The 12,795-nt window shown below is 39.8% G+C and overlaps 1 protein-coding gene across 1 annotated transcript; it reads left to right on the forward strand.

Moving 5' to 3' along the window:
• The first annotated feature begins 591 nt into the window (after nt 1–591).
• cfap251 (cilia and flagella associated protein 251) lies at nt 592–11,612 on the forward strand. The gene is made up of 20 exons (XM_020655918.3): nt 592–907; nt 1,813–1,953; nt 2,481–2,590; nt 2,676–2,784; nt 3,674–3,754; nt 3,854–3,931; nt 4,026–4,067; nt 4,166–4,431; nt 4,531–4,707; nt 4,794–5,044; nt 5,155–5,306; nt 6,328–6,504; nt 6,596–6,780; nt 6,867–6,981; nt 8,067–8,230; nt 8,311–8,401; nt 9,262–9,405; nt 9,515–9,743; nt 11,248–11,340; nt 11,455–11,612. The coding sequence occupies exons 1-20, from the start codon at nt 749–751 to the stop codon at nt 11,574–11,576; spliced, it is 2,886 nt and encodes a 961-aa protein (XP_020511574.2). The 5' UTR covers nt 592–748; the 3' UTR covers nt 11,577–11,612.
• The last annotated feature ends 1,183 nt before the right edge of the window (nt 11,613–12,795 follow it).

Here is a 12,795-nt window from a genome sequence, read left to right on the forward strand (position 1 = left end):
AAAAAAAAGGTACAGCAGCAACAGGTGTAGGAGGACAGGTGTAGCACTTCCAGGTAAAGAGCAGGAGCGGCAGCTGATGTCAGGGAAGCGGAGATACATCGTGATCACGAGGCTGTGGCGTAATACCTGATGAGAATTGCGTGGACCTCGCAGGACAAAACAAAATATGTTAGACACAATTTTGCATCCATCCTTAAAGTTGATCTACAGACACTTTAGAGTCAACCACTGTTCGCAGGTCATATTTACGCAGGCTCATGATGTTTAAGGTTTTTCATTGGTTCATTGGTTTAGAAAAACAGAAAAACTCCTCTTTCAAATAACTAATAGTTGCCAGTTGCTCAAGATGCTTTATTGGCATGAATAATAAACAAGCGTTGTTGCCAAATCAAAGTTATCAAAAACAAGCAACAATAATATAACATAGGCTACAAAACATTTAACAATCTATTTATATGAATAAATGAATATACATATGCAAAGATACATTAAATTCAATTAATTCATAATGTATTATTAGTTATGTCTTGTACTTTTATTTTGAAATAAATGCCCGGAACATCTGTTTTTTGGTTACCAGGCAACGAAACGCATCGGAGGAGCAGTATTTTCAATGACTATCTTATCCTAACGTTAACTATCGTTTAATGACAAGAGACACGTCGACAAAACAAGGAGAACAAAACGTTGTTAAAAGTAGATTAACCGTCCTGAAGAAGAAGAAGAAGAAGAAGTGTAGTTTGACATCATGGCTGAAGCTGAAGGTAAAGAAGAGTTCGGGGATGATACCGGGTTGGGAGAACCAGAGGCTGAGCTAGTTCAGAGGACCCGGAAGTCTCAGGTTTACTCTGCAACCAGAGAAACACTTTTCTCAAAGAAAACAACTCAAACGAGGACACACGCACTGGTTAGTAGACCTTTGTTTTTGTTTTTACTAAGAGTGTCGGTTTTTGCTTAACGAGTAGCTATTGTGTTACAAAAAAAAGATCTCAAACCAAACACACTTCCTTAGGTTACTGGTTAATAGTTTTCACACTTAATTCATCTTAAATAAACTAAAATAGTAATAACTTATATACCTATATAAGCACCTTTTAAAAATGAATGAATGAATGAATGAAAGCTTTATTGCCCCTAGGGGAATTTGCCTTGCACAGAGAGCATAAATAACACAATACAAACAAACATTTACAGGACAGCACATAAGAACACACACAAACACACTAAAGCATCACATGATTCAATGAGGGATTTCAGCAAGTTAAATAAAGTGCAGAGTGCCGAGTTCGTCCTGTATAATCAGCTCTTATTAAGCAGCTGAATACTGCGCGGTACAAAGGATGTAATGCCTCTTTTAGTCCTCATCCTGGGCTTTCTGTACCTGCGCCCTGAATTCAAGAGTTCATACTCTGACCAAAGGACCAAAAACCTCTGCAAAAACAGATGTTTACAGATGATTGGTACTACATCCAAAAAGAAAGAGAGTCACATCCCCACAAAAACACACAAAGAAGACAAAAGAGTAATTAACACATATGATGCAGAAAAAAACATAGGCTGAATTTGTGCAAAAGCATCAACACAAGTAATAAGCAGAAAAGCAGAGGATCTAACTTAATGAAACCAGCTATTTACTGACATTTACCACTCAGATGGTATGCTCAGGATATTGGTGTTGTAACACTGAAACAGAAACTGTAGGTAACACATTTATGTGTTATGTGTCACTCCCTGTGCTCTGTATATTTTCCTGCTTTTTTTTGTCCTTTGCCAATCGTGTCCCTGAATACTGCATATTTTCTCTCCATTTAGTCACTAGATTGGGTGTTTGGGAGGAATCCAGAACTTCCTGCCTTCAGTCTGCAAGACCACGATGAGCTGGTGGTCCTCTATGCTGGAGCTCATGCCGGGGTCATTTACAATCACACCTCAAACTCCCAGCACATACTTCAGGTACAAATGTGTTCTGTCAAATTTGACTCATGGGGGAAAATGTTACAAGAAGGAGATGAGGCGTCCTTCAGAATAATTCATTGAGCTTTATTCAAATACATAGGCTTGTAAGTACTGATGTTTCTCAGGTGCTTTTGGCACCTTATGAAGATGCAAAAGTTCTTATGAATTCTCCAAATGGAAAGAGAACAGAGGAGGTGACAGCAGATAAGACATTGTCTAAACTGCACAAATACATTGTCAACACATTCAAACTAAAACTTTGCCAATGCTTTTGTGCAATGTAGACAATGTGCAAATATTTGCTTGCAATTTTTGGTAATGAAAAAACAGAAATTACTGAATTTTGGGGGCTGAGGACTTTTATTGTTTGTTGTGGTACCCATATAAAGATTTGATTTTTACTCGTATTGCATCAAAGTTTAAAATTCTGTTATTGTGACAATGCTAATAATCAAATTTCTTTATTGAAGTGACAAATAGGTTGCAAATGTTGCATTTTTTAATTGGACACTGTATGTACTCAGGGTCACTGCCACCCCATCTCGTGTATGTGTGTGAGCGAGGACGGACGCTGGATTGCAACAGCTGACATTGGCCTGAAAAGCACTGTGATGATATGGGACTCCTACTCAGGGTAGCTCTTTTTACGTGCACCAAAGCAAAGTCTGTATCGCTTTGTTTGCTTTTAATGAATTTAACATGTCTGATAAATATTCCAGCATTCCTGTGCATACAATGTTTGATTGCCACCCTAAGAAGGGTGTCATTGCAATGGCATTTTCAAGTGACACCAAACATCTTGTAACCCTCGGGGCTGAGGAAGTTCAAGTGAGTATGGCAGCATGATTTGAGTGAATGAGAATAAATACATCATTGTGCATTACCGGTCCAGGTAGAGGAGAGACAGATTTTTGATCTGTTGGTTTGCTGAAGAAGCTCCTTCTGATCTCTGATAATGATGTACATGAAACAGTCAAAGGAGAATAGTCTAGTACTGCACTTCTGAGGGGTCTTACCCAGGAGTGACATGGCTGACACGCTTCAGAGCAGTTTGCAATCAACTTCTGATCAGCAGCCAGACCTGATAGCATTTAATACAGTTCCTTTATTCTTCTGTTCATTGATGAACATAAAAGTCCAGAGTAAAAGAAGCATGTTCCAAACATGAGATGACAATAAGCGTTGGCAGCGGATTGGTCAAAAAAAACATTTTGTCCTTCTGGGTTCACACCTGACCTAGACAATAATGTTCCTGTGTTTTATCCATAAATCAAGGCAGTACATCGACATCCATCAAACATAAACAGATCATTGCAAATAACCCATTATTTGGCTCTTACAGACACAGTTCTGTCAAATTTAGAAGTAGTGATATCTGTTTTCCTAGATGAGGTCTGAGGGTGGCCCAGAAAACACGGTGTTTTGAATAATCATGCCTTGTCACAGGATATGTCAAAATATTTATATTTATATTTATATTGAGGATTTTTGGATGCTATGTCATGACTTTATCGCATCTTCTAAAGAATTCAAATTGTGTTGTTTTTGATGAAATAGCCAAAGAACTGCTCTCTGTCTAGATAAAACCTCACAACAACAAATAGACAGACACAAAAACAGCTGAGATGATTACTGTGCCTTACTGGCTGTGAATGTTTAAAACAGTAAATGTCTTTCTGGAGTTGATTTCTGTCTACAAGCAAAAATCTTTTCTCAGCTCGTGTGTATTTGGGATTGGACTCATGAAACAGAAAAGCCTTTGTGGTTCACTGAACTGAATCCTGACTATGGTTTCCATGTAAGTTACTTTCATTTTTTTAACAATGAAATGTCAAACATCAGTTTCTGGATGTGGTATTCAGGGGTTCAAATGTTTGTATGCTGGATCGTTTTTCAGGATTACATCATTTTTAATCCAAATGACAGCAGTCAGCTGCTCAGCAGAAGTGAAAGCCAGGTGTTATTTTACAGCACTGTAAGTCCTATTCTTCCACATTTTATTTATGTTACAGCAAAAATAAACACAAAATGTTTGTTTACTGCAATAATCAGCTGGTCCTTTTTTTCAGGCCCGGGGAATTCTGCAACACTCTGCCCTGATGCTGAACCAGGTAAAGCTCATTCTAAACATTTTTGACGAGATATTTTTTGTCTTTTAAGGGAATGAATATATTGATGAATACAGTCATTTAACTGTCCATTTCTGCAGATGACTAATGCAGCAGGTAGTGAATACGATGCTGATATAATTGCTCAGCCTTCCCCTGAACCGTCCGCAGCTGTCGGCACGTTTGGGCACTCTGTGTTTCACTGGAGAGAGCCTCAGGTTGTCACGGCGACTACAGGGGGCAGTTTTGTGGTGTGGAATGTGATGAATGACTTTGCTGCAGACCAAGACGTCCTTGACAAGAGATTCTGGGTCACTGACCCTCATAAACATACCAAAAAGATCACCGCGTTCACTGTGACCGACAGGTAGCCAGACACAGAAATATTCATCTTTAATGTTTTTTTTTTTAAACCCTTAATGTCTATTATTCATGTGTTTTGTTTTGTTTTGTTTTTACGCCACAGCTGTTTCGTCACAGGTGATTCTGGAGGCAATATCACGTTTTATAACGAACAATTCATCTTGCTCAATATGTACACTGGCCTACACCTGGATGCCATTGTTTCCATTACCTTTTCCAAAGAATGTACAGAGGGATACTTGCAGCACTACACTCTGACGCCAACACCCTTTATCTTCAGGTAGAACCCCCCCCCCACCCCCACACACACACAGAAGTCTGATGTGTGTTGTGTGCATTTAGCTGAGCTGTCTTCTTCCTCTGCAGGAACTTTGTTGTGTCTACATGCAGTTCCAAAGTAGTGCATGTTAACGCACAGAAACGCAGCCCTCAACTCCTCCTAGATGAGGACAGTGAGCCTGTGCATGCCGTGGCCTGTCACCCCAAACAGCCCGCTGTGGCCATGGGGAATCACAGGGGTGTTTTGAAAGTGTGGGATTATGACAGCAAAGTGATCGTCTGCAGTCGAGTCTTTGAGACCGAGAGGCTAATACAGTGTCTCTCTTTTGATCCTCAAGGTAAGCTTTACAAACACATGTTCTTGCACAAAAGCAGTTTCCCCAGCTGATGCTTGAGTTTGCAATATGTCATCATTCTGCTGAATAGAGCTGCCTTTTCTTTTGAACAGGGTCATACCTGGCCGTTGGCTTTGGCAGTGGGGCTGTTCACATACTGAATCCCAAAACTTTACAAAGTGATTCAGAGGAGTGTTTCCACTTCAGTAAAGCTGGCATCCATCACATCACTTTCTCCACTGACTCCAAGTATTTCGCTACAGCGGTGAGCAAGTCCTGACAAAACTTATGGAAACCCTAAGACATACATAAGTACATTTTATTCACTCTCTCGTCCTGTGGTAAAAAAAAGAAAAGAAAGTAATTCCTGGTTGTTTTCTTGAGATCTGTACTTATTTTTCTTGTTATGGCGGTACAACAAAGCATGTTTTCTCGTGATAACAGGATAATGTTCTGGCGATCTAGAAAACAAAACAATAGGCAGGTCGCAATTTTAGGGCGGACGACGACATGCCAAGCTGCCATTACCACACTGATCAGGTTAGTTAAAGGCTTTATATGCTTAAATATAATATAAATCAAGTAAATCCTCTGAAAATAACTCTGTGAGTCATGACTGTCTACAATGGGTGTAACACCCGAGTCCCACTGTCTGTGATGTTTTCAGAGTTTTCAGAGTCCTATCTTCACTTTGTTTACATCGCCAGGACGGCCGGCTGACTCCTCCCCTCGTGTATAAAAGTTGTTTAATTGATGGACTAGAGAAAAGAAGAATAACATACTGTACTCACTGCTTAACTGTGTTTCTAGATCACGCTCATTTCAGGTAAATTTACATGCAGTGTGAAGATACCAGCATGATAAAGATCGCTAGCATTAGCATGCTAACACAACAATGCAGCGCAAGTTGTTTTGGTTTCATGCTGGTGCTCAAGGGCGACATCTGCTGGATCAAAAAAGTCATATATAAAGCCTTTAAGCCTATTTCTATGTTTATTTTATGCTTTTGCAGCTCTGGGAATACATGATAAATAGGCCGAGATCTTGAGAAAACGACCTGAAAATACTTATCACAGGAAAACTGAGTAAATACAATCCAGGGCTTCCTCATAAACTGCTCAATATGGTTAAGAAACAGTGTGTGTGTGTGTGTGTGTGTGTGTGTGTGTGTGTGTGTGTGTGTGTGTGTGTGTGTGTGTGTGTGTGTGTGTGTGTGTGTGTGTGGCCATAATAATGCAGAGCAATCAAGTTTGACTTGTATGATTAATTTCCCTTTTCTCTGTTAGGATGCTGGAAAAGCAGTGACGGTGTTCTGGTTACAGACTGATAAAGGTGGTCTGCCTCGTTGGACACATTTGGGCAGATACCAGTCTCACTACAAGCCCATCACAGACCTTCTTTTTGGTGTCCACCTGGACAGCCCTCTACCCAGACTACTCTCTCTGGGAATGGACCGCCGACTGGTCAGTGTGCTTTGACAATGTTGAGGGTCTGTGTATGGTTTTTTTTTTTTGCATTCATACGTCTTTGTGCATGTGCGGGTTTGAACCTCAGGTGGAGTATGATCTGGAAAACAGCGACATCGATAACCTTCTCATCTTAAGCTCGGAGCGCATCGAGCAAAGTGCCGTGCCGATGTGCATGACTTGGTATCCTCCCCTGAGCGCCGAGCAATTCCTTCTGGTCGCCTCGGACCAGTACAAGATGAAGCTTTTAAACAGCACCACGAAGATGTGCAGGTGTGTGAAACACTCTGACGTGATCAAAGATTCTGATTTTAATATTGTCATAGAACATTGGTAAATGATTACTTTTCTTAAAACAGGAAGACTCTCCTCGGCCCAACATATGGCTCTCCCATCAGGAAAGTAGTCGTCCTCCCCGTGTCCAAAGAACCGCAGACCAACTCATATCACCTGGCGTTCATCACAGAGGACAAGGTCAGTGCTGGGATTCCTCCGCGTCTTTTTATTTTCAGACCTGCTTCATTGTGTTTGAGGATATTTATTGAATAATCGACCCTGTATGATAAACATTTTGGCTGCAAATATTTTCTTTGAGAAGAGCTGACTAAAGCCAAACCTGGTCAGAAGAGTTTTTGCTTTTGAGAGTGCTGATTTGTCACTTAAACAAACACATGTGAGGATGTTTGTTTTTTGTCACATGTTCAACTTGCTGTATTTTCTCTTAGTTTTTCACTTTTTAAATTCTCTTTTGTTCGTTGACAGAGTTAAAAGAAGGCAAATTGGGAATGAGAAAAGTAGAAGATCTAAAACTAAATAAGTTATCAATCTGGGTATAGCTATCACAATATTTTATCATCTTTTTTTATTTTAATATTAATATAATCACATTGAGATGCAGTCATGTTTGAGCCCAGTGTTGAGAAGAAGACATATTCATTGACATAATTATCATAGTGACTAAATACAACTTTAATCTAAAAACGGCTCTGAGGGAAGAATTAGGAACTCGTTTTGTGTTCTGATTGAAGCAAAAACTGTTGTCCAAAGTGTGTTCAGTTCATCAGTTTGCATATGTCGATCCATTTATTTAATATTCATAATTTTATGATTCCAATAATCCACACAAACAGTGTTCCATTATCTAATACAAACTGAAAACATAAATCTGATAATCTCATACCACTCTGATACTATGACTGCTCCTTCTCACACCTGGAGCTTTATGCACACCAAGCCAAGGCTTCCCCTGGTGTTCCATGTTGGAACTACATGCATTAATACAAAACAACTAGTTACCTTGTGTCTCATGCAGCGGTAAAATAAAAACAAATAAACAACACATATTCCTCCAACAACTATTTTTTTTAAAGATTCATTCTTGGGGTTTTTTGTGACTTTATTGGAGAGATAGGACAGTAGAGCTGGTGGGATTCAAACCTGGGCCACCCGCTTGGAGGACTACAGCCTCCACATATGGGGCGCTTCCACCAACCACAGCGCCACCAGCGCCCCAACTCCAACAACTATAATCACCCTTAGGACTGTGTTTCCTCTTCCAGGTGGGTCTTCAGATTTTGCCTCTGGACGGGAACCCCTACAAGTCCAACGCTCTGATCTGCCACCCGACAGGGGCGTCTACTTTTACCTGCTCGTACGACGGCAGATTCATCTTCACCGCAGGACGATCCGACTGCACCGTTCTGGCATGGGAGATAAACCTGAAGTAAGGTTTGATGTCAACCACATTAATGCCAAAGGGAAGCAGACACTGGTGATAAATCATTTGTTTTGGTTTGTATTCAGTGCTCTGGAGGCAGCAGCTGCTTTGGGAGGAAAAGACGTGGAGCCCTATTACAGTCTTTTAGAGGGAGGCAGAGACGGCAAGTTCTTCAGGGTGAGAAAAAGGTTGACTTGATCCGATGACGCAGATGATTCCATTAACTCTAAATGAGAAGCATCCATAGTGCCGTTAGGGTTTATAATCTGTATTTTATGTTATTTTACATGATGCATGATGATTGACAAAGATTTTTAAGCCTGATTTGGGTGTTTTATAGACAGGACAGTGGATAGAGGGAAATCAGGGAGAGAGAGTGAGTGGGCAATGACGTGAGGGGAAGGAGCTCTCTTATCATATAGAGCAGTTATTCTCAAAGTGGGGTCCCAGGACCCTCAGGGGTCCGCGAACCAGAACTTGGGGGTCCGCGGAATAATTTACAAACAATTGTAAAAGTGTGCTATATCATTGAAAAAGCATATCTACAAACTGGAAATTCTTGCACCAATAAAATCAGCTATTTTGTCCAATACTCCCGCACACTTGTTGAGCAGTTTTGTGCAATTAGATCAATTCTGATATGATCGTGACATGTCCGTCACTTCATCCATCACTAGTGCGCAACGATAAAAAAAAAAGAAAAAAAACTCAAAACAACAAACAGCTCGGAGCCAACATTTTCTCAAAGTTTATAAAATGAATTACTTGGAAAGTATAAATGTAGCCTAATTCTATCGTTGCAGAGTAATACATTATTACATAGTATTAAGATAGGCTTATCAACGTTGTGATAATGAGAGGGTCCTTGGAAAAATTTCTCACCTGAAAGGGGTCCGTGGTCAAAAAAAGTTTGAGAACCCCTGATATAGAGGTCCACAAAAGATGTCAGATGTTTCTTGGAGTTAATCTGAAATGATTTCCGATATTATTTATTTTAACAAAAAGATTCTCAGTTTTCTGAACGTTTCTTTCTGTAGGAGATGGAGGAGTTTTTCTTCTTCTGCCAAATCCGTCACCAAAGCATCGACTCGATGGAGAAACGAAAGGTGTCAAACAAAATCCCGCTGTCAGAGGTGCCGTCTCTCATGAGAGCTTTGGGCTGTTTCCCTACTGAGCAGGAGGTACTTCATGTGTGAATGAAGCGACAGACAATATCATCTTTTTTAATAATATTTATATTTCTTATTTCACTTACACAAATTGCTTTTCTGCATGATTTTTTTTGACCAGATAGAAGATATGCAAAATGAGGTCAAGTTCAGCAAGTATGAAGAAACAGCCAAATATGTGACCGACATCGACCTGGAGGAGTTCATCAAGCTGTATGTCAACCACCGCCCCGCCTTTGGCATCAGTATCGATGAGCTAATTCAAGCTTTTCACGTCCTTGGCGACGACGATCATAAAAGAGCGCCCGCTCTGCAGAGGCATGAGCTGCTCGAAGTCCTGCAGGCTCGAGGTACGCTGCAGGTTATCCACCCAGGAAATGATCCCTCTGTTTGTTTTAGTCATATAACGGTTGGAGCCTTTTTATTTGTTGTTAGTTGTTTTGTGTATTTAGTTCAGTAATGATAAGTAGATCCAAGCTTGATCCAAAATTAACTTGACTTAGTTGAAGACATTTAAGATAATTTAGACTATTTATAACTAATTTTTATGTTCAATAACTTAATCATGTAAATACTGTAATCTATGCACACTGCTTAAAGTCTTTCTATGTGATTTTTCACTCTTAAATATAATATAAATCAAGTATATCCTCTGAAAATAACTCTGTGAGTCATGACTGTCTACAATGGGTGTAACACCCGAGTCCCACTGTCTGTGATGTTTTCAGAGCTTTCAGAGTCCTATCTTCAGTTTGTTTACATCGCCGGACGGCCGGCTGACTCCTCCCCTCGAGTATAAAAGTTGTTTAATTGAGGGACTAGAGAAAAGAAGAATAACATACTGTACTCACTGCTTAACTGTGTTTCTAGATCACGCTCATTTCAGGTACATTTACATGCAGTGTGAAGATACCAGCATAATAAAGATCGCTAGCATTAGCATGCTAGCACAACAATGCAGCGCGAGTTGTTTTGGTTTCATGCTGGTGCTCAAGGGCGACACCTGCTGGATCAAAAAAATCACATATAAAGCCTTTAATGTAAATACTGTAAAACTCTACCACATGTATATTAACCATCTGTTACATAACTACATTTTTATTATCATTTGCACTATTGTCTTATTTAGTCGTGCACATGAGTCTGTGCTTTTTTAATGTTATACTTTTTGTACATAGTGTGTGTGTGTGTGTGTGTGTGTGTGTGTGTGTGTGTGTGTGTGTGTGTGTGTGTGTGTGTGTGTGTGTGTGTGTGTGTGTGTGTGTGTGTGAGCATACCTGGCCAATAAAGCTGGTTCTGAAGATCTTGTAGACGTTTCACCTCTCCTCCTCCTCCGAAAGGTTTCTTCAGTTTCTTTCAGATGAGAAGTGAAACGTTCAGATCTTCAGCTAGGTCCAGTTGCTTTTGGATCAAGTTTTGATTAACCATGACCTTGATGACCAATCCTACACAGACAATAATAAGTGGAATTGTTTGATTATCCTGGAAGTTTCATTTGTTTTAACAAGATTTTGTGTTTGTTAGTTACTTGTTTAGTATATTTGGTGTTTGCATTGGGTAACTGTAGGCACACTGAGGTTTTAGATGCAGGTTTCATGCACCACAGTGTGCAAACCTTTTTTTTTACCCACATAAGAGAGGCAGCAGGAGCCGGAATTTCTTTATTACCGTATTTTGTTTGCTTGCTTGTTTATTTTTGCCAAATAACTCTTAAAAAATGCAGAGCTTTGCATGGACAGTGGACTTCTTTAGCCTCACAGTGACTCAGTGGCCATTTGATTTTGTCATAATAAACATTGATCCTCTGTTGCAGTTGAAGAAATATCCTCCTAATTTTGATTATAATTTTGACAGGAGAACACATGACTGAGGAAGAGGTGGCAGAGTGTTTCACCACACTTTTGGGACTCAATGAAGATGACGAGGAGGAGGAGGAAAAAGAAGGAGGTAAAGGGGACTAATGTGAATATATGATGTACACAAATCCAGTAATTGCACATCACAGCTGAAAAACATAATGTTTTGTTGTGCTTGTGCTTGTGGTTGTGTTTGTGTGTCTAGGTGGGGAATATTCACTGCAGTGTGCGATCCCAGAGGTGATATCTATGGAGACGTTCACAGGTCACATCCTGGGTTTCCCGTCCTCTGCAGAGCGGAGAAGCACGTCTTCTCCTCCAAAGTGATGAATGTAAAATGTAGAATAAATGTTTGTAATGCTTTTTTGAAGAATATTAATCGAACAATCCCAATAGAAATAAAATGTGAGACTGAGAGAATGTGTGAAGCAGTGATTCCCAAAGTGGGGCACCTGGTCCCTGGGGTCGGGGGGGGGGGGGGGGGGGGGGGGTGGGACGCAGCAAGGCTACATCAAAAACAATGCACACTGTTTTGCACTGCCAGCAAATAATGGAACATTTTGTAAGAGGACTTCCAGGTCAACATAAGGCTGACAATGAATCTGCAGCAGACGTCACACCTTCTAAAACAAAAATGTGCTGAGTCATATTTCGTCCTCCGTTCACCTGTACAAGGACGGATAATGAAGAGAGCCACACTTTCTTCCTTTTGCATCATCATAACTGTGTTAGCACAACATACAGATCAAAGCTGGACATTGAGTGGCAGTCTCACAGATTTGAGAAGATGCGCACCACAAAACAAGCTCACACTAGTGACTGAAATGATTGCAGGACTGAAAATATAAACCTTAAAAGATTTATTTTTATTTTTAAGGGCTTGTCCATCTTCAGAGGGTCAAGTTTTAAAATCATCTGTTTTCAGCAATGACTGTTATTACATCTTAAAAATGTAAAAGTTGCATTTCCACTTTTAATTTCTTCCTCTTTAAATCTTTGGGATAAAGTATAAAAATACAGAAGTTTGTTAGCAAAGTGTGTGACTGACACCGTGTTACTATATAGCAATATGAGTTTATGTGTCGATGTGGATGGTGCGGGGTGTTGTTGAAAATATTTTCATCGGCCAAAGGGGAGGCCTGGCATTGAAGGTTAGTACGATATAGTTAATACACACCAGATAATCATCATCATCATCAACCTTTATTTAAGTTCTCGGAGAGATCATTGAGGGGAGAAAACATACATAAATGATAAACAGCGAGAAATGAGATAAAGCTACTGCAGAAAATAAATTCAAAAAAAGAGAAATAAGAACAATAAAATATATATACACTAAAATAATTTAAAAGCTTGAAATTACTACAGTGATAAGTCAGTAATTAAAATCAATTAAAACAGTTACAGTCAGGTATTGGGCGGTTAAAAATAATATTTCTAAAGTGTCCATAAGGGATAAAAGTGCTCAAGTTCAGGTCCTGTTGTAAAATGTTCCAGGAGGTTGCAGCACTAACACTAAATAATACAGGAAGGAACAAGTAAAGCC

This window comes from Labrus bergylta, chromosome 2 (genome assembly GCF_963930695.1).
Source record: "Labrus bergylta chromosome 2, fLabBer1.1, whole genome shotgun sequence".
Classification (NCBI taxonomy): Eukaryota; Metazoa; Chordata; class Actinopteri; order Labriformes; family Labridae; genus Labrus; species Labrus bergylta.

Excerpts from the sequence above, each read along its gene's own strand:
- cfap251 (XM_020655918.3), top strand. The coding sequence starts at position 749 with ATGGCTGAAGCTGAAGGTAAAGAAGAGTTCGGGGATGATACCGGGTTG. Across the intron at positions 908-1,812 it reads AAACGAGGACACACGCACTG|TCACTAGATTGGGTGTTTGG; the intron begins GTTAGTAGACCT and ends CTCTCCATTTAG. Across the intron at positions 6,781-6,866 it reads AGCACCACGAAGATGTGCAG|GAAGACTCTCCTCGGCCCAA; the intron begins GTGTGTGAAACA and ends TTCTTAAAACAG.